At 43.8% G+C, this 22,162-nt stretch overlaps 1 protein-coding gene across 1 annotated transcript in view; it reads left to right on the top strand.

The window, feature by feature from the left end:
* Nucleotides 1-22,162, top strand: part of LOC111957415 (fibrinogen C domain-containing protein 1-like) — a 169,197-nt gene that overhangs the window by 108,945 nt on the left and 38,090 nt on the right. Inside the window, exon 5 of the mRNA XM_023978229.2 lies at nt 3,710-3,806. Within this exon, the coding sequence (XP_023833997.1) occupies nt 3,710-3,806 (97 nt within the window). The remainder of the gene's footprint in view (nt 1-3,709; nt 3,807-22,162) is intronic.

Genomic DNA, 22,162 nt, shown 5'->3' on the forward strand with positions numbered 1-22,162 from the left:
AGGACAAATGCTGGTAAGCTTGACAAACAAGATGAACTGGCACAGACAGAAAACACAGGTATAAATACCCAGAGGGAAGATGGGCGACACCTGGAAAGGGGGTGGAGACAAGCACAAGGACAGGTGAAACAGATCAGGGCGTGACACTAATGACCGTAAACACCTGTGAGCAGTCCCCAAGAGCCAACACAATGAGGCAGACAATTTCTTTTTTTTGTAATATTTTACTTTTTGTTTTTTGTCAACAAAAACATACATTGACAAAATCAACAGACAACTTAATCTTTACGTACATATCCACAAACATTAATGACATCACACTTGCTCAAATCCACACATTCCCACTGTATCCACAACCAATGAGGTTTCTAATTCTTGTGAGACTCTGCCCCATATGACTGCAAATTGTGTTATGTTGTAGCCAGACAATTAATTTTCCATTACAGTTAATCACTAGTCTGGCTGACACCTAACTATTGAAGTCCTCCTGACTTCAGAGTCTGGAATGGCTCTTTGATGTTGTCGGCACAATGTGTCAATAATGAATGGGGCTGTGCTTTTACTGGTTGGCTCTCCTCTGTGTCTTTCTCACTCAAACACACACAGCCACTGAGCGTCGCCCCGTTTCTGTTACAGTGGTTGTATTTTCAAATACAAACAATGAGAGTTTTCAACACTAAGGAAGAAAAAACACGTTTGAGAGATCCACTCAAACCCCGTCGCACAATTTATTAGCAAATATTGCATTAACAAACAGCTTCCTATCCAGACCAGTGTGGTCACAGCTCTCCCTGCGCTGTGATCCACGTGGGTCGCGTCAGTCAGGCTAGTTAATCACAGCAAACAGAATCAAATTCAAGTCTAATGTTTTTGTTAAAAAAACACCATGCCTGGAGTATCCAGCAGACACGGAGTCTGGTACACTGAGCCCTCTGGACCGCGGTGTCCTTCATGTACTCCGCAACCTGGTTTGCCGGCCAGAGGTTGTTCAGCAACTTGGTCATCTGGGCTGCCCTCTCACATCTGACTGTATTGTGAGCACATAGTATTCAATGAATTATAAATTCCTTTTAACAATCAGTTTTCAAAATGCACAACAAATCTTTAAACATGTACCTGGCAAGATGCGGCTACTTCTCAAGCTTGATGTGTCGTTTGGTGTGTCCACAGTGCTATGTATTCATGTGTGTGTCCCTTGGACCTCCCTTCGTGTATCAAAAGATGGCGTTTTACAGAATACTCTCTGCGTGTAAGGCTTTTATGTTCTTCTTTAACCTCAGGATATAGTCGAGTCGTCCAAAAGCAAGAGTGTTTCCTGGTCCATCTCTTCCGGTGCAAAAGAGAGGACCGAATCAGGTGCACAACTGAATGCAATAACCCTCTGAATCAGAGAGGTGTGGGGGGCTGTCTTAATCAACATCCACGTCTTCGGCACCTGGGGAAGAGTTATTGTTGGGGTTAACCACCTTGCTCAAAGTCAGAAAGGCAGATTTTTACACCTTGCTGGCTTGGGGATTCGAATCTGCAACCTAAAAGTTACTGGCACCATACTCTTAACAGCTAGGCTTAACAGCTAGGTGGGAACCTTTAAGGGATAGTTTCACCCAGATTTCTAAGTTAAATATTTTCAAGGAAGGGTTGATATGCCAGGTAAAGTGGTTGAACAAAGGCAAGGAAAAAGCATAATGAATAGGGACGGCCGTAGCTTCGAGGTTAAAAAGGCAGACTGATATTTGAACCCCTGATTTGCCTGCGGGGAAATCTGCAGGGAGTGATCCGTCAGCCAGAGGGTTACTAGCTACAATATCTCTGTATACTACATACTGCTGTTGTGCTCTTGAGCAAGGCACTTTGAGCTTCTCCCAGCATGTGATGTGTGTGTTGCGTGTCAGATTCGTTACTGTGACAGAATATCTGTGCAAATGACCAATATGGTAAAATTAAGGCCAGACTATGTAAGGTAGCTGTGCATGTAATGCATCTATTCCCAAGGTGGCTGCATGGTTCCATTGAGGTTGTACTATTGGTTATCGACAATGTGGAAGACGTAGATGCTGTTTTACAGAGGGTCAATGAAAATCAGTGTTTTCCCCCCCCCCCCCCCCAAAGCTCTGTCCCCACTCTCAAAAAGGAATTTCTCAGTTTTACTTACTCCCAAACTTTGGACTTGACCTCTGCATTTAAGAACAGAAATAAAGAAATATTAGAAACATAGCTAGGTAAGGTAACTCTAACGTTACCTAGCTACTGTCAGAAACGGTGGAAAAACAGTACAGTAATTCTAACTAAGTTAACTCAATCAATTACCATGCAAGCATGAGATAACCCTGCAGAATATTTTGGTTAAATTAACCCAGATAGAGAATAAGTCAAATGTAGCTTTTCTAACTTAGCTAGCCAGCTAACTTAGCTAATGTTAGCTAACGAGGGAAATAGTGTCTGAGACAGTCCAGGAGTGTCAGACTAAGCTAGCTAACTCTAGCTAGCTACCCTTACAGATGCTGAAATAGTTAGCTTGCTAGCTAGCTAGCCAAACATCATCAAAAAAACATACATTTAGTTATATTACGCAACAATACTTCAATAAACTAGCATCGCGAACATGGTTGCGAGGGTAAGGTTAGCTAACGTTACCACAGTCAAAGATATTAGTACAGAAATGGCTAGCTATCGAACGGTCGTTATCTAGCTAGCTAAAGTTCAAGCTATTGTCCTTAGTGTAGCTTTGTCAGAGTGACCATCGGGTTCTTGGTCACCCTGACCAAGGCCCTTCTCCCCCGATTTGCTCAGCCTGGCCGGGCGGTCCAGCTCTAAGAAGAGTCTTGGTTGTTCCAAACTTCTTCCATTTAAGAATTATGGAGGCCACTGTGTTCTTGGGGACCTTCAATGCTGCAGAAATGATTGGTACCCTTCCCCAGATCTGTGCCTCAACACAATCCTGTCTCGGACAGATCTGTGCCTCAACACAATCCTGTCTCGGACCTCTATGGACAATTCCTTTGATGCCATGGCTTGGTTTTGCTCTGACATGTGTGACCTTATATAGACAGGTGTGTGCCTTTCCAAATCATGTCCAATCAATTGAATCTACCACAGGTGGATCCAATCAAGCTGTAGAAACATCTCAAGGATGATCAATGGAAACAAGATGCGCATGAGCTCAATTTGGAGCCTCATAGCATAAATAAGTTATTTGGGTTTTCTATTTTTTAGAAATTGGCAAAAAAAACTAAAAACCTGTTTTTGCTTAGTCTTCATGGGGTAGTGTGTGTAGATTGAACAATACTTTTTTTATTTAATCCATTTTAGAATAAGGCTGTAACGTAATAAAATGTGGAAAAGTTAAGTGGTCTGAATACTTTCCCAATGCACTGTACGTAATGCACTGACTGCTAATCTACAATTATTGTATACATATATCAGGTATGTAAGTCGCTCTGGATAAGAGCGTCTGCTAAATGACTTAAATGTAAATGTAAATGTAAGCTAACAACCAGCATACATAATAAGCTAGCTAACAAGACAACCTAGATAACTAGCTAGTTAGCAGGCTGACTCACAAGACTAGCCAAGTTAGTTGCCTTGTTGCTTTCATGAGATTGGCTGATTGGCTTAGGTTGCATTTGGGCATTTGATCACAAAACAATACACCGAAATGTTGCCATGGTAATAATATGGGGTGTTTTTCTTTTTCTGTTTATCCTCCCAGGTCATTCAGCGCAGAGAGGATGGCGCAGTGAACTTCTTCCGAGCATGGGACGCATACCGCAACGGCTTCGGCAAGATTACTGGAGAGCACTGGCTTGGTGAGCACTCACAAATATGATCAATACCATGAATAACTCAGTCTATTGGTTCGATAACGCTCCCCGTTCTTGTCACATTCCCAAAGTCTGCCCAGAAGAAAGGAGAACATTTTATTTGGTGTGGGATTCTAAAACTTGTTCTACACACTAGAATAATTCAAGGTAGACAAGACAGCTGGATCAAATTAAAGCTTGCATAGAAGCTATACTGGGTTTTCAGGAAAACAGTCATTTTTCTTACCTGCAACACTGGAAGCATAACGTTTGCGTCAAAATCTTGGAAATAGATTTAACACTGAGCAGCATAAGCCTCTCAGGTTTCATTCATTGTCGTGACTTGACTTTAAAATTAATCTGAGGGCCGTTATTTATCTAATCAACGAACTATGTTTAATTGTTACCCAATTAAATTAATCATGTAACAATTAACTCATTAGGATCTGGAGCACCATGAGAGCGGTTCATTAAAGAGTTACCATCTCCCGAATTAAACTCCTAAAGGTCTTTACCTATCACATCTATAAGCAGTCAACTTATTAATCATAACCTCGTATCATATCATCATCCTGAACAGTCGTAACCTCCTTGCATCTGCAAAAACCTGAGCCTTACTTATTATTCAGTACTACACAAATTGGTTTAATTATTTATTTACTAGCTAATTTAATGGGAACACAGGATAAACATACACCCTTAATACATTAAAAACAGGTCCCTAGAGGACTGATAACAATATGGCTGCTTGTTACAAAAGAGATGAAGAGGGCAGGACGAGACAGAGAGGGAGAGAGACACTTAACGTTGGTACATTTAGAAACTACTCTCGCCTACAGTAACCATATACTACACGAACCGCAGCCCGCTTTGAGTAAGAAATCATGAATGTATTTACGTGAAATGCCTGAGTCCGCGTGGATCTATCTCAGTGGACAGGGCTGCCTTGGAAAGGGAGTTGGGCCTCTCCGCGGCACACTTGTAAGGCTCTGATTGTCCAAAAGGGTTCCAACTATAACGACACAGGGCAAGACCCAGATGCAGACACAGGAGGCAGATGGTTCGAGTCTCTGATATTTATTAAAATACAAGGTGCAGGCAATAGGCAGGTCGTGGACAGGCAGAAGTTCATTAACCAGGTCAGAGTCCGAAAGGTACAGGGTGGCAGGCTCGAGGTCAGGGCAGGATGAATGGTCAGGCAGACGGGCTCAGTGTCAGGGCAGGCAGAAAAGGTTGGAACCGGGAGTGCTAGAAAACAGAGAATAGGAAAACCAGGAGCACGGAAAAAAGACGCTGGTAGGCTTGACGCGACAAGACGAACTGGCAACAGACAAACGATGCCTGAGACAAGCACAAAGACAGGTGAAACAGATCAGGGTGTGACACCAACAAGTCTTCTACTGTTGTTCTTCTCTGTAGTTGTCCAGTATCCGGTGACTTGACGTGTAGTCCTGAACGGAACTACAGAGTTTATTTTCCTTCCATTCGCTCTTGAAGATGCTTCTTTGAAGATAGGCTAACCAGCTGTATCTATGGTTTGAGCAGAGTGCAGGATGGTCCTACTTAAATTCGCTTTCGAAGATACTTAGGACAGCTAATCAGCAGTACCAGTGATTGTCCGGAGGTGAGTTTATAATCTCTACCTCGTGTTGAGATTTACAGTTCAAACCACTTTAAATGTGCAGCTGCAGCTGGTGCTTTTGTGGTCTGCTATGTTAATTTCAATGACTAATCATTTATACAGTTTGTTCGAAAGGGACAGTTCCGTCAGGCTGATACGCTCTCTGACCTTCCTAGGGGGCTGTCACGCCCTGACCGTAGAGATCCTTTTTATGTCTCTTTTTTGGTTGGTCAGGGCGTGAGTTTGGGTGGGCATTCTATGTCTGGTGTTCTATGTTGTCCTTGTTTTGTATTTCTATGTGTTTGGCCTGGTATGGTTCCCAATCAGAGGCAGCTATCTATCGTTGTCTCTGATTGAGAATCATACTTAGGTAGCCTGTTCCCACCTGTGTTGGTGGGTGGTTGTTTTCTGTTTTGTGTGTTCACCTTACAGGACTGTTCGTTTGTCGTTTTTGTTGTTTCGTCAAGTGTTTCGTATTTTATTAAAGGTAATATGAACACTTACCACGCTGCACCTTGGTCCACTTCTCCTTCTCCCGACGACGGGCGTTACAGGGGCATGACTTCTCATTTGTACAAAGTTATGTAAAATAATTATCTCTTATAGTTTTTCAAATCACATCCCTCTTAACACATTTAAAAAATATATTTTTTCATGTTAGATGCACAACACATAGGATGGACACTTCATACATGTAGTGGGTATACTTTCCAAAATACATTATTTCCTTTATAACATTTTTAGTGACATCACAAAATAAGAAACAAAATTACATTAGTGTTCTCTAGATCGTCTCTGACCATTCCCCACATTCAATGCTAGAAATATTGTTCCGGTATTTGCTTTTGAACGTGTTAGTTTCAGCGGGAAAAGTCTCTTGAAACAAAGGACATTCCTTTGGTGAATATTGGAGAGGGTGATCTGAATCTTCAGGGCGTGAGTTGTTAATCCCCACTAATCTACCCCGCCCCCCCCCCCCACCCCACGGGTGAAAGGGGGTCTGATTGAAGTAATTCATTGCAAACCTGATCTGACCTATTTGGATTCTCGTGGACAGTCATGACATCATGAATAGGAGTGGATCACATCCTGGTAATTGCGTTACCTTATCCCAGCAACCCAATCTCACTAGCAGAAAGTAAAAGGAATATATTCTTTCTCAGGATTGCAGAGACACATGCTTTGTTATATTCTTTAGCTGAGATTCATCAGTGAAGCTCAAAGGAAAAATCTTAGATCAATTCTCTACATAATTGTGCGTGTGTGCGTGTGTGTGTGTGGCGTGCGTGTGTGCGTGCGTGCATGCGTGTGTTTGGTGGGTGGGGCTGGTCCCAAAGGCCAATACAAAGAAGATTAATAGCTTTTTTCCTCATGCCATTTACTACTGGGTGTTGCTACCTCATCAAAAAATATGAAATCTGCATACCGTGTTTATATGTTACATTTCTCAAGTTGCCTCTTTGGGTCACTGATGCTTCAGGGACATATATTTTTTTATTGCTGTACTTTCCACCTGTCCTCTAGGAATGTGTGTGAAGAGTGTGTGAAGAGTGTAGGTGTGTACTTGCATGGGTGGTTGCGTGTCTTACATTTGCCCTCAGTGAGTGAACCGGAGCCCTAATTCAGGGATGGGTGATTTGAAATGACAGGCCTGCCACAGAGCATCAGCATGTCAAGATTGACAAATTCTCCAAGAGAGGAGCAGTCAAGAGGAAAACTGCTGCTCACTGCAGCAGGGTGTTTAATGAAATATATTTTACCTACAGGCAGAGCAGTCTCTTATGTACTGGTGGACCTGGAGAGGGAAAAAGCATGGAGGACAAGGGGTTCAAAACTGGTCCCATATGGGGGGGGGGGGAACGTTTAAAATGTATTTTTAGAAAAAAAGCATGTCTATCTATGTGAAATATTTAATACATTTTAATTACATTCCTGTTTATATACTGTTTATTACAGACTGTATTTAAAATGTATATATACATGTATGTAAAATGTATATCATAATATATGTTAAATACATCGGGAAATGAAATACATTAAAGAATGTACTTTAGAATATGTTTTCACTTGTATTTATCGATATATTTGCTAAATATATTATAAAATGTATTTGATCATGTTTTGTAAAATATTTTCCAACATGCTTTTAAATATTTTTAATGTTATTTAACCTTTATATAACTAGGCAAGTCTGTCACGCCCTGACCATAGAGAGCCTTTTATTCTCTATTTTGGTTAGGACGGGGTGTGACTAGGGTGGGTGATCTAGTGTGTTGATTGATCTATGTGGATTGGTATGGTTCCCAATCAGAGGCAGCTGTTTATCGTTGTCTCTGATTGGGGATCATATTTAGGCAGCCATTTCACCACTGTGTTTTGTGGGATCTTGTTTTTGTGTAGTTGCCTGGGAGCACTGCATTTGCTGCACGTTTCGTTTGCTGTTTATTGTTTTTGTGAGTTTCATTTAATAAACATGTGGAACTCTACGTATGCTGCGCCTTGGTCCAAGTATTATTACCACGACGATCGTGACAGAAGATCCCACCACAACAGGACCAAGCAGCGTGCCCAGGAGGAGAGTGTATCCTGGACGTGGGAGGAGATATTGCAATGGTTAGGGATCCTGGACTTGGGAGGAAATCCTGGCAGGACAGGATCGCCTTCCCTGGCGGGAGACGCAAGGAGAGAAGGGAGGACAGCGACGACACAGGGGTTCGCGGCCACAGAGCAAGCCCAAAAGACAGCCCAAATTGTGCACGGGGTGGCACGGGGTGGTCGGCGGAGCCGAGGAAGGAGCCAGAGACCGTCAGGGAGTCGAAGGAGGAACTCGACGAAAGATTCCGGAGAGAGGTGGTGGTGATGACAGTGCTGCAGAGCGGGCGTGCTAAGGAGCGTGACACCAGTCCGGTGTCATCTGCACCAGTTTCACGCATCTGGCCTCCAGTGCGCCTCCCCAGTCCGGTAAGTCCTGTGTCTCCTCCTCGCACTCGCCATGAAGTACGTGTCCCCAGTCCAGTACGTCCTGTGCCTGCTCCTCGTACTCGCCCTGAAGTACGTGTTCCCAGTCCAGTACGTCCTGTGCTAGCTCCCCGCACTCGCCGTGCAAAGTGTGTCACCGTTCCGGCACTATCTGTGCCAGCTCTAAGCACCAGGTCTCCAGTGCGCCTCCACAGCCCAGTACGTCCTGTACCTCCTCCTCGCACTCTCTCTGAAGTGCGTGTCCCCAGTCCGTTATGTCCTGTGCCTGCTTCTCGCACTCTCCCTCAAGTGCGCCTTCCCAGTCAGGTACGTCCTGTGCCTGCTCTCCGTGAGGGTGCGTGTCACCATTCTGGTACCACCTGTGCCGGCCCCACGCATCAGGCCTCCAGTGCGCCTCCCCAGTCCACAGCTTTAGGCGACGGTCCCCAGTCCAGAGCTTCAGGCGACGGTCCCCAGTCCAGAGCTTCAGGCGACGGTCCCCAGTCCAGAGCTTCAGGCGACGGTCCCCAGTCCAGAGCTTCAGGCGACGGTGCCCAGTCCASAMCTTCASGCGACGGTCRKCAGTCCAGAGCTTCAGGCGACGGTCCCCAGTCCAGAGCTTCAGGCGACGGTCCCCAGTCCATAGCTTCAGGCGACGGTCTACAGTCCAGAGCTTCAGGCGACGGTCCCCAGTCCAGAGCTTCAGGCGACGGTCTACAGTCCAGAGCTTCAGGCGACGGTCCCCAGTCCAGAGCTTCCGGCGATGAGTCCCAGTCCAGAGCTTCCGGCGACGGTTCACAGTCCGGAACCTCCAATGACGGTCCACGGTCCAGAACCTCCAACGACGGTCCACGGTCCGGAACCTCCTGCGAAGGTCTACGGTCCGGAACCTCCTGCGACGGTCCACGGTCCAGAACCTCCAGCCCCAGGGCAGGAGCCTTCCTCTGCGCCGATGCCCAGTCCGAGCACGGTGTCCAGTCCAGCTCCATGGCAGGAGCCCTTCTCTGCGCCGATGCCCAGTCCAGGCACGGCGTCCAGTTCCGCTCCAAGGCCGGAGCCTTCCTCTGCGCCGGTGCCCAGTCCAGCCACGGCGGTCAACTCAGCTCCATGGCCGGAGCCTTCTTCGGCGCCGGTGCCCAGTCCGGGTGCGGCGTACAACCCAGCTCCATGGCCAGACCCGTAGTCTGGGCGGGGGCAAACTCAAAATGTATTGTTATTCTACTTGACACATACCAAAAGCATTAACATGTATAACATGTAAATGCATTTAAATGAATACAAAAATGACTACAAACATGATACATTATCGATCATGAAGTGACTCCATGTCTTTCATATCACAAACAAACAAACTTGACGAGAGCATTGCAACCAGTGTCCAACTGGCATAACTTAATGTGTACTTAATAAAGTCATTTTCTTTACCTCTTGGGAGGGGAAAACTAGTTTTTTATGAAGTCGAACATGTGCTCTTTATGACAGAGTATTAAAATGAGGTGAAATCAACAACAAAAAAATGTATATCATTGCCAAAGTTTACATTTACACTCGTACCCATTTACACTTGTAGCCGTATATTGAAAATACATTTTACATAATGTTAAATATATTGAAATTTATTTTTTATGGGGTGGTTGCAACCAGGGGTTGGAACCAGTTCAGGGAATGAAACCCGAAAAAACTTTTTTAGAGGAACAGAATCAGAACCCAGAACGAAAGTAATTTAGACTGTTCCGGAACAGAACCGTTATTTTAAAAGCATGGGAACCATTTAAAAAAGTCTAAGCTAACATATGGAATTGTTTTAAGATGGTCATACCATGGATCATTTAGCTATTTGATTTTGAGTTTTAGGACTCCTGTAGGTATCAAAAAATATACACTGCTCAAAAAAATAAAGGGAACACTTAAACAACACAATGTAACTCCAAGTCAATCACACTTCTGTGAAATCAAACTGTCCACTTAGGAAGCAACACTGATTGACAATAAATTTCACATGCTGTTGTGCAAATGGAATAGACACAGGTGGAATTTATAGCAATTAGCAAGACACCCCCAATAAAGGATGGTTCTGCAGGTGGTGACCACAGACCACTTCTCAGTTCCTATGCTTCCTGGCTGATGTTTTGGTCACTTTTGAATGCTGGCGGTGCTTTCATTCTAGTGGTAGCATGAGACGGAGTCTACAACCACACAAGTGGCTCAGGTAGTGCAGCTCATCCAGGATGGCACATCAATGCGAGCTGTGGCAAGAAGGTTTGCTGTGTCTGTCAGCGTAGTTCCAGAGCATGGAGGCGCTACCAGGAGACAGGCCAGTACATCAGGAGACGTGGAGGAGGCCGTAGGAGGGCAACAACCCAGCAGGAGGACCGCTACCTCCGCCTTTGTGCAAGAAGGGGCAGGAGGAGCACTGCCAGAGCCCTGCAAAATGACCTCCAGCAGCCACAAATGTGCATGTGTCTGCTCAAACGTGTTGAAAACAGACTCCATGAGGGTGGTATGAGGGCCCGACGTCCACAGGTGGGTTGTGCTTAAAGCCCAACACCATGCAGGACGTTTGGCATTTGCCAGAGAACACCAGATTGGCAAATTCGCCACTGGCGCCTGTGCTCTTCACAGATGAAAGCAGGTTCACACTGAGCACATGTGACAGACGTGACAGTCTGGAGACGCCGTGGAGAACGTTCTGCTCTGCAACATCCTCCAGCATGACCGGTTTGGCGTGGGTCAGTCATGGTGTGGGGTGGCATTTCTTTGGGGGCCGCACAGCCCTCCATGGGCTCGCCAGAGGTAGCCTGACTGCCATTAGGTACCGAGATGAGATCCTCAGACCCTTGTGAGACCATTGCTAGTGCGGTTGGCCATGAGTTCCTCCTAATGCAAGACAATGCTTGACCTCATGTGGCTGGTGTGTCAGCAGTTCCTGCAAGAGGAAGGCATTGATGCTATGGACTGGCCGCCCGTTCCCCAGACCTGAATCCAATTGAGCACATCTGGGACATCATGTCTCGCTCCATCCACCAACGCCACATTGCACCACAGACTGTCCAGGAGTTGGCGGATGCTTTAGTCAGGTCTGGGAGGAGATCCCTCAGGATACCATCCGCCACTTCATCAGGAGCATGCCCAGGCGTTGTAGGAGGTCATACAGGCACGTGGAGGCCACACACACTACTGAGCCTCATTTTGACTTGTTTTAAGGACATTACATCAAAGTTCGATCAGCCTGTAGTGGGTTTTCCACTTAATTTTGAGTGTGACTCCAAATCCAACCTCCATGGGTTGATACATTTGATTTCCATTGATAATTTTTGTGTGATTTTGTTGTCAGCACATTCAACTATGTAAAGAAAAAGTATTTAATACGAATATTTATTCATTCAGATCTAGGATGTGTTATTTAGTGTTCCCTTATTTTTTTGAGCAGTGTATTTTAATTAAAATTTAGTTTTTTAGCAAATATTGAATTTGGATTTAATACTATAGCATATAGAAACACATTGAATAATACATTCATAAATGGCAAAACAGACAGTCAAAAAATAAATCATAAGTAATAAGGTTTTGAAGTGTCTTTCCTAATACTAGGAGATAAAAGAAGCTTAGGATATTGTTGTCTTTGGGACATATTTTACCCGTTTTTTATGGCACAAAACTTCCTCCATACTTCCATTCATTTTTTTCAACAATACCGGTTACCTTCAGAACACCACTGTGTTTGTGAGAATCTCCGCTTTCCGTAGTGGGGTCATATAGTTTATGGCCCAAACGGTTCAGAAGCCGAAGGCAGAAGTTTGTACATCAGCGGTATCGACTTCAGACGAGTCCGTTAGGCTTGTGGGGGTCATAGAGCAAAATCATCTTGGTATTCTCCATTTGTAGGCCAAACCATTCGGACGACACAGACATGTGTGTGTGTGTGTGTGTGCGCATACACACGTGTTTCAGCATACACGTGTGTGTGTGTGTGTGTGGTGTGTGTGTGTGTGTGTGTGTGTGTGTGTGTGTGTGTGTGTGTGTGTGTGTGTGTGTGTGTGTGTGTGTGTGTGTGTGTTGTGTGTGTGTGTGTGTGACGACACAGACATTTTTGTCTCATGGTCTGACAAAACACTACAGATCAGCCACTCCAAGATGCGGAAGGCCGACATAGGTGGATGTGGTGGATTGAGAGGCAGCCCATGCAAAAAAAACAGATATATCTAGCTTAAATTGACAGATTTTGATTGGGATTTTTTTTATTATGATTAATTTATCTCAGCACAGGTGTGGATCAATAGACTCTTAACAATTAATAATGATATTTTATGTTCCGGGCTGGTTTTTTTCAGCCTATGCAAAGCCCTCACTCGGTCACTCAGAAACTTATTCCAGTGTCTGCCTGTCAGCTGAAAACTTTGCCTGTGCGTGTTTAGGCTACCTGCCCCTCCAAGGCATAGTCTACAGTACTGTAGTCTACTGATGTTACAAGCGTGATTCAGAAATTTTATCAGAGAAGATTGGATTAACATTTTCAATGCTAGTTAAGGAAACAATACACGTTGGATTTACTAACTATTAAAAGGTAAGACGTATTTTTATTTTTATTCTGTTGCTAGCTCTGGTCCAACTTTAAGCCAACTCTCTGAATGTTCAAGGACATTCAAAGTTCCTTCATAGGAGTCACTCCTCTGTAGGTAGAATTCTGTGCGGTTAATTCAGATAATGCATGTCATAACAAGATGCTCAGCGCTTGAAGCCAAGCCTCCTCCTCCAACCTCTATCGCTCTCTCCCCACCAGCAAAGTTTCAGTCGCATCTCGCACCCCACACTTGTCTGTCCGAAGCAGGAAAATAGTTTGCCCGCTCCATACCAAGCTGCTCTATCCGCACAGATTGGTGAAGTGATTTCATGTCAAGCTAGATGTAACTTTCTTTTGCTGATCGGAACAGTGGAAAACCCCTTTATTTCTCATATAAGTACAATGGAATGCTTAACCTTTTCAAAGCTAGTTAAGGATACAAAAGCTATATACAGGGTTAATGCCAGTACCAAATATACAATGTGCAGGGATACTGGAGTATTTGAGGTAGATATGTACATGTAGGCAGGGATTAGGAGAAAATGACTGTTAGCAGGATAAATAATAATAATGCACATTTGTGGTGGGTTTATGTGTGTGCTTGGTGGTGGTGAGTGTGTGTGTGTGTAAGTGTGTGGGCGTTAGTGTGAGTGTGTATGTGTGCAAGAGTGTCGTTGTAAGCGTGATAGGCGGATATACTGTACATGTAAACAGGGCTGAAAAGGGTATAGTAGCAGGAATATATAAATACTTATGGTTATATATTGACGGTTATATATACATATAAACAGAAGTAATAGTGACCAGTAGTAGGATAAATGGATAGATACTAAGGTAATACTAATCGTAGTCAATAATCAATGAATAATGTAGCAGCGTAGTGGTAGTAATACATCTAATCAATAATAATTTTAGCAGCAGCATCGGTGTGTGTGTTGGTGTAAGTGTGTGGCGTCAGTAATGAGTGCGTGACTGAGGGTGTGTGTGAGTGTATGTGTTTGAGTCAGAGTGACAGTGAAGGTGTGTGTATCTGAATGGGTACAGACCTGTGGATGGGCATAGAGTCAGTGTAGATAATCTGTGGGAGAGGGAGAGAAGTAGCTGTTAGCCATTTAAGAGTCTTATGGCTAAGGGATAGAAGCTGTTTAGGAGTCTGTTGGTCTGAGCCTTGATGCACCGGTACCGCCTGCCGGACGAGAGCATGGAGAACAGTCCATGTGTCTGGTGGCTGGAGTTTTTGGCAATTTGTCAGGTCTTTCTCAGACACCGCCTGGCATGTACGTCCTGAATGGCTGGGAACTCACCCCCAGTGTTCCGGTCGAGGGCGGGGCAGTTGCCATACCAGACGGTGATGCAACCAGTCAGGATGCTCTCAATGGTGCACCTGGAAATCTGAGGATTTCTGAGGGGCCATGCCAAATCTTTCCAGCCTCCTGAGGGAGAAGAGGCGCTGCCGTGCCTTCTTTAGGACTGTGCTGGTGTGAGAGGACCATGTTAAGTCCTCAGTGATGTGGACACCGACTTTGAGCTCTTGACCCACGCGACTGCGGCCCCGTCGATGTGAATGGGGGTGTGCACCTGCCCCTGTTTCCTGTAGTCCACGATCAGCTCTTTGGTCTTGCTAACGTTGAGGGAGAGGTTGTTGTCCTGGCACTACACTGTCAGGTCTCTGACCTCCTCCCTGTAGGCTGTCTCATTGTCATTGGTGATCAGTCCTACGGCCGTCAGTTTATTGATTAGCTTGGAGGGCACTATGGTGTTGAACACTGAGCTGTAGTCGATTAACAGCATCCTCACATACATTGCCTTCAGAAAGTATTCATACCCCTTGACTTATTCCACATTTTGTTGTGTTACAGACGGAATTCAGAATGGATTAAAACAAATAATAATTATCATCCATCTACACACAATACCCCATAACGACAGTGAAAACATGTTTTTAGACATTTTAACAAATGTATTGAAAATGAAATAAGTATTCACACCCTGAGTCAATGTTAGAATCAGCTTGGCAGCGATTACAGCTGTGAGTGTTTTTGGGTAAGTCTCTAAGAGCTTTGCACAGCTGGATTGTACAATATTTGCACCTTATTCTTTTTTAAATTCTTCAAGCTCTGTCAAGTTGGTTGTTGATCATTGTTTAAGTTCAAATTGTAACTAGGTCAGTCAGGAACACTCAATCTCATCTTGGTAAACAACTACAGTGTATATTTAGTCTTGTGTTTTAGGTTATTGTCCTGCTGAACGGTGAATTTGTCTCCCAGTGTCTGTTGGAAAGCAAACTGAACAAGGTTTTTCTCAAGGATTTCGCCTGTGTTTAGCTCTGTTCTGTTTCTTTTATCCCCCCCAAAATACTCCCTAGTCCTTGCCCGATGACAAGTATACCCATAGCATGATGCAGCCACAACCATGCTTGAAAATATGAAGAATGGTACTCAGTGATGTGTTGTGTTGGATTTGCCCCAAACATAATGTTTTGTATTCAGGACATAAAGTTCATTTCTTTGCCACATTTTTAGCAGTTTTACTTTAGTGCCTTATTGCAAACAGAATGCATGTTTTGGAATATTTTTATTCTGTATAGGTTTCCTTCTTTTCACTCTACAATGTTGTTGATCCATCCTCAGTTTTCTCCTGATGATGGTTGACCAACACCTTGACCAAAATGTCTGACTTTGTATACTGTCAGAAGACATTTCATACCCATTATAGTATTCTAATTCCTAATTCTATGGGGCCAAAAGCCTGACAGTAGACTGTTGTCATGTCCACACGCACACACATACACAAACACACACACTCGACACACTCTACTGCAAAATCAAGAATATTATACGTTTAAGATAGTTGATTATGGGCCTCCCGAGGGGCGCAGTGGTCTAAGGAATTGCATCGCAGTGCTTGAGGCGTCACTACAGGCTGTGTCTCAGTCGGCCGTGACCGGGAGACCCATGAGGCGACGCACAATTGGCCCAGCTAGGTCCGGGTTAGGGGAGGGTTTGGCCGGCCGTGATGTCCTTGTCCCATTGCGCTCTAGCGACTCCTGTGGCGGGCCGGGCGCATGCGCGCTGACACAGTCGCCAGTTAGACAGTGTTTCCTCTGATACATTGGTGCGGCTTTGCCTCTCCCGAGTCCATACGGGAGTTGCAGCGATGGGAGAAGACTGTAACTACCAATTATGGAGAAGGGGTAAAAAATATAGTTGATTTATTATTGATATTATCTACATTGTTTATGTCGTGGCAATATCATCCTACAGATTGATTTCAGGAAGATAAAAATGCTATGTATGTTTCATCTGAGCCCGAAATATGAATCTGCATATTATTTTGATATTGGGGAGATCTGAATATTAATATGAGTATTTTTAAGTCATCAAGGGGTGAGGTTGAAATTGCCATTCCATATTTTCTTTTGTAGTGTATTAGCATATTCTTTCAAAACCAACCTTGCAGAGGACTTCAGATAAGCATTCCCTTTTATCAGACATAAAAAGAAAAGAAAAATTGTGATAAAAAGTTCATTCCAACACTCTGCTATAAAACTCTAAACCTTTACCCAGAATGCCAATTTATGGAGCATCTGCCTCAAAAGCACCTTTCAAATATAGTGGCAAGCACACCACGCAGAGAGACTCATGCACACGCATGCAGGTACACACACACACTTTCAGCATCAGCTTCAGTGGTCTACAGGGGTAGGAGGTATTATAAAAGCCTTGCTTTGTGCACGGTTAGAATCCCATTATTGAAGCTCAAGTGTTACTTTTGAGATGGCTGTTTCTTTTCATGATGAAGTGAACAAAAAACACCAAAGCCTTATCCTTCATTCTCTCTAAAAGAAGGAATGTTTTCAATCCCGTAACCTGATCCCTTCGGTATTCCCTGTGTCATCAAACCCCACCAACGAGAGCCAGGACAGTCACACACATATCAGCAGAAAGAGAGGCCCTTTAATATACAATGAACAAAAATATGAACACAACATGCAACTATTTCAAAGATTTTACTGTGTTACAGTTCACATAAGGAAGTCAGTCAATTGAAATGAATTCATTAGGCCCTAATCTATGGATTTCACATGAATGGGCAGGGGCGCAGCCATGGGTGGGTCTGGGAGGGCATAGGCCCACCTACTGGGGAACCAGGCCCAGCCAATCAGAATGAGTTTTTCCCCACAAAAGGGATTTATTAGAGACATAAATACTCTTCAGCACCACCCCTCAGATGATCCCACAGGTGAAGAAGCAGGATGTGGAGGTCTTGGGCTGCCGTGGTTACACGTAGTCGGCGGTTGAGAGGCCGGTTAGACGTACTGCCAAATTCTCTAAAACAACGTTGGAGGCAGTTTGTGGTAGAGAAATTAACATTGAATTCTCTGGAAATTGCACCCTCCCTCAAAACTTGAGACATTTGTGGCAAACTGCACATTTTAAAGTGGTCTTTTATTTCCCCCAGCACAAGGTGCACCTGTGTAATGATCATGCTGTTTGGTCAGCTTGATGATGTGCACACCCGTCAGGTGGATGGATTATCTTGGCAAAGGAGAAATGCTCACTAACAGGGATATAAACATATTTGTCCACAAAATTTGAGAGAAATAAGCTTTTCGTGCGTGTGGAAAATTTCTGGGATTGTTGGGACCAACACTTTACATGTTGCGTTTATATTTTTCTTCAATGTATAATCACATTGATCCCAACCTTCCTCTATCAGTAATTCCTACTCAACCCCAAGGTGAAAGGTCAATGGAGCTGGCCAATCAAATGATCCTTTGGCCCCTTATGTACCCCTGGTTTGAAACACAGGGAGGGAATCCCATGTCTTCATGAGTCTGGTGTGGACCTGACACAACTGCCATGTCGTGATTATGACAGTCATAACATAGCATAACGGCAGACATTCTACCTGCCAGGCCTGTCGGCACACAACATTCTTCTCTCCCAGTAATTAATTCATGACATGGTCTATTTGCCAATGCCTCCCGGCGTATTGATCGCAGTCTGAATAGTGATTCCTTATTGCATGCTGGAGATTGAGGAACAATCCAGAGAGTGTGCTGCTCACGATACAATCTCATCACTCTGCTCGATTAGAAGAACATGCACACATCTCAGGGACAGGCAGGGACCTTGCTGCAACGACAAAGATTTGCTGAATGTCATCGCCCTGAAAAATGACAGTCCATTAGAATGCATTTTAAGCACCTTACCAGTTAACATATGAAGTGGCACACATGTTGATGTTCTGGGTAGGCTACTGCACTTGACCCAGATGTCTTTCGGGCATAGTTTTTTTTTCATGCTACAGACTCTATTTCAGCTACAGCAACTGATTAAAATTTGAAACTGTGAGGTTAGATTTTGGTCACCAAAAGTTACATTGCAGGGTTGAGATAGACCTCTGTTTGTTGTCATGCAGTTGCATTTGCATAACTCATATGAAAGCATACTTTTTGCATTAAGAAGAGGTGAGTTATATATCAGGTCAAGTGTTCACATCCGCCTGGGGTTTTCTTCCACCATTTTGAATTGCCATGATGTCATGATAAGAGTGTAACCAGGCAGGTGTAAGGGGCATACAATCTATTTTGGACTGGAATCTAAATAACTTATACCCTTTTCACACTACTGAGCTTGTCACGCCCTGACCTTAGAAATCCTTTTTATGTCTCTATTTTGGTTTGGTCAGGGCGTGAGTTGGGGTGGGCATTCTATGTTTAATGTTTCTATGATTTTCTATTTCTATGTTTTGGCCGGGTATGGTTCTCAATCAGGGACAGCTGTCTATCGTTGTCTCTGATTGGGAACCATACTTAGGTAGCTTATTTTCCCACCGTTCTTTGTGGGAAGTTGCCTTTTGTTTAGGGCACATGGCCTGTAGCTTCACGGTTTGTTTTTGTAGTGTTTGTTGTTTTGTTCGGCATCATTTTTATTAATAAAGGAAAATGTACGCTCACCACGCTGCGCTTTGGTCCACTTCTCTTAACAGCCGTGACAGAGCTGAGCCGAGCTGAGCTGTACTGTGCTGGCCAGGTAGCCACCATAGTTTCTGGAACTGGCCACAAGGCTGGAAAGGATCATGTAAAAAGAAAGTGTCTGAGTTTGTACAGTGCAGTTGGGCAAAAAAATTAAATGTGTTTTGGAACCCAGGGCTTTGGTAGGAACTAACAAAAAAAGGAAGGGACTTGCATGTACATCTGATAAGACACACTTATTTTTGTTTTCTGTTGCAAAACATTTTAAAATTTGTTCCTTTTCGTGCCGTAAGGAACACAATCCAGGCTAGGGAAGGCAGGCTAGTGGGATGTGGCCATGACCGTTTGTCTTGTCAGACCGGTGCCCCACTTTCCCTGAATGGAATGCTGACTCTGTAACGTTCTAATCCTTCTGCAAACCCACTAGTTTCCTGCCACTCTCTCCCTCGCTCACTTGTACTCTTTGTTTTCATATTCAAATTTTGAGTTCCATTGATTTCAATAAGCTTAGATAAACAGTCACCTTGCATCTCTACCCATTAGAATTTTAACAACTCCATAGAGAGTAGGCTATAGAGTCTGTGCAAAATAGCTTTTCCCATGTCTCAATGGGTAGGCAACTTTGTTCACTAATGGGAGAAAGGTCCATTAAAAACCAACGAACTTTGATGACCGATGTCATAACAAGACTTTCTTAGCAGAATCCATGTGTTACCACTATTGATCAGTCCTTACATCATTCCTAACTGCTTTGTGGCAGTTTTACTTGGGTGCTTTAGCTAGGTTAAATGGCCTAGATGATTTGTTGCCATCTTAAATAAAGGAATTTGAACTTTAGCACACATTTCAAAAAGTGCCTTTTCTAAATATGAAAACAAATGCCTATATTTAATCGTTCTACCATTAATGGAGTAATTTTCTTTCGGACATTACTTTATACATGATCTACACTGACCAAAAATATAAATGCAACATGTAAAGTGTTTCATGAGCTGAAATAAAAGATCCCAGTCATTTTCCATACGCACAAAAAGCCTATTTCTCTAAAATGTTGTCCACAAATTTGTTTACATCCCTGTTAGTGAGCTAAGATAATCCACCTGATAGGTGTGGCATATCAAGAAGCTGATTAAACAGCATGATCATTACACAGGTGCACCTTGTGCTGGGGACAATAAAAAGCCACTCTAAAATTAGATTTTTTTTACACAACACATTGACGCAGGTGTCTCAAGTTGAGGGAGCATGCAATTGGTATGCTGACTGCAGGAATGTCCACCAGAGCTGTTGCCAGATAATGTTATGTTAATTTCTCTACCATAAGCCACCTCCAACGTTGTTTTAGAGAATTTGGCAGTACGCCCAACCGGTCTCACAACCGCAGACCACGTGTAACCACACCAGCACAGGACCTCGACATCCGGCTTCTTCACCTGCGGGAGCGTCTGAGACTAGCCACCCGGATAGCTGATGAACAACCAAATAATTTTTGCGCAAACTGTCTCAAGGAAGCTCATCTGCGTGCTCGTTGTCCTCACCAGGGTCTTGACCTGAGTGCAGTTCGGCGTCGTAACTGACTTCAGTGGGCAAATGCTCACCATCAATGGCCACTGGCATGCTGGAGAATTGTGCTCTTCACAGATTAATCCCGGGTTTCAACTGTACTAGGCAGATGGCAGACAGTGTGTAAGGCGTCGTGTGGGCGAGCGGTTTGCTGATGTCAGTGTTGTGAACAACATGCCCCATGGTGGCGGTGGGGTTATGGTATGGGCAGGCAGGCATAAGCTACGGACAATGAACACAATTGCATTTTATCTATGGAAATTTGAATGCACAGAGATATCGTGACGAGATCCTGAGGCCCATTGTCGTGCCATTTATTCACCGCCATCACCTCATTTTTCAGCATGATAATGCACAGCCCCATGTCGCAAGGACCTGTACCCAATTCCTGGAAGCTGAAAATGTCCCAGTTCTTCCATGGCCTGCATACTCACCAGATATGTCACCCATGTTTGGGATGCTCTGGATCAATGTGTATGACAGCCTGTTCCAGTTCCCGCCAACTTCACACAGCCATTGAAGAGAAGTGGGACAACATTCCACAGGCCACAACCAGCAGCCTGATCAACTCTATTTGAAGGACGTGTCGCGTTACATGAGGCAAATGGTAGTCACACCAGATACTGACTGGTTTTCTGATCCACACCACATCCTACTTCATTTCTTTAGGTATCTGTGAAAAACAGATGCATATCTGTTTTCCCAGTTATGTGAAATCCAAAGATTAGCGCCAAATTATGCCAATATCTAATTTATGGCAATATCTGTCTCACAGCTGTCCTCTGCCTGCTGTCTCACAGCTGTCCTCTGCCTGCTGTCTCTCAGGTCGATGTCCGCTCCAGCGTGGACATCAGTGACGTCATCCCATTTTATTACTGGTAGGGATATACAGTACCAGTCAAAGGTTTGGACACACCTACTAATTCAAGAGTTTCTCTTTATTTTTATTTTTTTCTACATTGTAGAATAATAGTAAAGACATCAAAACTATGAAAGAACACATATGGAATCATGTAGTAACCAAAAAAGTGTTACATAAATCAAATTATATTTGAGATTCTTCAAAGTAGCCATCCTTTGCCTTGATGACAGCTTTGCACACTCTTGGCATTCTCTCAACCAGCTTCATGAGGTAGTCACCAGTAATGCATTTCAATTAACAGGTGTGCCTTGTTAAAACTTAATTTGTGGAATTTCTTTCCTTCTTAATGTGTTTGTGTTGTGACAAGGTAGGGGTGGTATACAGAAGATAGCCCTATTTGGTAAAAGACCAAGTCCATATTATGGCAAGAACAGCACAATGCAAAATCAATATACAGGGAAAAAAACAGTGTTAAAATGTATGTGTGTGTGGAGTGCATGTTTGTGTGTTTGTGTCTCTTCCATAAGGTGTAGTTTTATCAGTTTTTTTATCTGATTTTACTGCTTGACTGAATTACATGATGTGGTATAAATAGTCTTGAATAAATAATGTAGTCATCTGTAATCAGTACAGAACAGTAATAGACAAAACAACATAGGATAATATTATTACATTAAACTCAAATTAGAAAATAAACATGTAATAAGTTATACACTGAGTGTACAATTAAGTGATAATGCCCGAGAAGTCGGTGTTTGGTGGATTTATTGGCATGGGTGTTGTTAGGCTCGAGACGAAGTCGAAGGCCGGCAAACCG

Source organism: Salvelinus sp. IW2-2015, linkage group LG33, assembly GCF_002910315.2.
Source record: "Salvelinus sp. IW2-2015 linkage group LG33, ASM291031v2, whole genome shotgun sequence".
In the NCBI taxonomy this organism is placed as follows: domain Eukaryota; kingdom Metazoa; phylum Chordata; class Actinopteri; order Salmoniformes; family Salmonidae; genus Salvelinus; species Salvelinus sp. IW2-2015.